Source organism: Micromys minutus (genome assembly GCF_963924665.1).
Source record: "Micromys minutus genome assembly, chromosome: X".
Lineage (NCBI taxonomy): Eukaryota > Metazoa > Chordata > Mammalia > Rodentia > Muridae > Micromys > Micromys minutus.
The window spans coordinates 83,146,367-83,148,136 of NC_137970.1; the positions used below are offsets into that span (position 1 = coordinate 83,146,367).

Here is a 1,770-nt window from a genome sequence, read left to right on the forward strand (position 1 = left end):
AAGTCGTACTTGGACGATTAGGATCCAAAAATGTAGGCTGGGGATCAAGGTCTGTATATTAATAACGGTAGGTAAATCTCATGATCGGTCAGCATGAGAAACACTTTACTAATGTAGCCTAGTAATTAGCTTCAGTTTAGTGAGTGCCATTCTTTCACCTTTTAATGGCTATTGCCTGCATTGGGAAAAGACATTTAGAATTATGTAAAGTTTTGTTTGTTTTAAAGCTAGTTTTTAGACTGCAAAGTAATTTGCAATACATTTGTTCATATCTATCTCAAAATATTGTGCCTCCTATTTGTTTTTAGATAACTGAACCTTTATTTATTTTCAGGAAAACTGATCTGTTGAAGAATCCTAACAGTTGAATTCTCTGAGCCCTGGCCGGTTGACAGCATCTCTGAGACCTCCACCTCCTAAAAATCAGTGGGTAGAACAACACCTTTCCTGCAACCTACCACAAGGGATGGCCACCAAGCTTTAGACAACGCACTTCCTGTATTCTTAGATCCTCCAAGTTGGGAATCTGGCTGAACATTAAGTCTCCAACCTTAGGGAAAACCGAAAAATTCAGGCATAACGGCTAAAAACCCAGAGATAGCCAAAACCTTCAGCTAACAGTCTCACGGAGGAATCCAATTACATCTACACCATTCCTCTTCAGATCTAGGTGAGCTTTAGATAAAAAGGAACCTTTTATCCTTTTAGAAAAAAATAAAAAGCAAAATTCCTAGGAGATTCTTGTCTTCTTGTCAGTGTTATAAAGCATTCTTACCATACTTATTTTCATCAGTGTAAAATTAAGAGTGTGAGAACTCAATATAGATTTATTTATTTATTTATTTATTTATTCATCTATTTATTTAGCTAAACTTACTAAGAAGTTCTGATAAACCAATCATGGCGAGGGTTGCTTGCTAGAGGGAAGGGAAGCACAACCGTTGGCAACGTAGAAGACCACTGCCTTCTTGCTAATACACTACTACTGATTTCCCTCTGTAGCCGACAGTTAGATCGCCACCAATACATTCACAGACAGGCCAAGGGACAGTGGAATGCTTCAAGGGCAATAGAAATCAAAAAGAAGCAAATAGCAACTCAAGTGTCGAGTGATGACGGAGGTACATTTTAAGTACCATGGAAATCTCACAGGACGGGCCCATTTTCCCACTCTGGCAACAGAGGTTGACACCACTTCTGACAAGTATTCCAACCTGTACATGTATGTTGGATTATTCCTGAGTCTCCTGGCCATTCTTCTCATCTTGCTCTTCACAATGCTTCTTCGGCTCAAACATGTCATCTCACCCATCACTGACAGCACCGAAAGTGTTCCTCAGTTCACAGATGTAGAGATGCAAAGCCGAATTCCCACTCCTTAAAGTCAGTATGATGGTGAGATTCAGCGAATATGAGCAAAAACTCCTGGCATGCTGATGCCTAGGAAGGCTTCCTTTCTTACGTGAGAATTTCCATGTAACGACAAGCTGCTTGTGTTTGATAGGAGTCATTTTGCCTCTTGACTGTGCTTGTGGGACCTCTAAAAGGCTTAAGAGTCATTCTTTTAATGGAATCCAGGAAATAGCAGCTGACTGGGCTGGCAGGTTTCCATAGTAACCAAAGAGAGCCTGAGCCTTGAACAAACCTCAGACCACAGAAATTCATAAACAGCAGTCGTTAAAACACAAGATCCCTAAAAGCTGCAAGAGTGAACAAGACTTTACCATTAAATGTGTGAGGACCCCTCCCCCAGAAAAATGACAGGCTTTA

The 1,770-nt window shown here is 40.4% G+C and overlaps 1 protein-coding gene across 1 annotated transcript; it reads left to right on the forward strand.

Annotated features, from left to right (window-relative positions):
- Positions 1-1,112: 1,112 nt before the first annotated feature.
- On the forward strand, positions 1,113-1,382 carry SERTM2 (serine rich and transmembrane domain containing 2; the record flags this gene model as incomplete). Its single annotated transcript, XM_080909969.1, has 1 exon — positions 1,113-1,382. One exon carries the CDS (start codon positions 1,113-1,115, stop codon positions 1,380-1,382), a length of 270 nt encoding a protein of 89 aa, XP_080766095.1.
- Between the last annotated feature and the right edge of the window lie 388 nt (positions 1,383-1,770).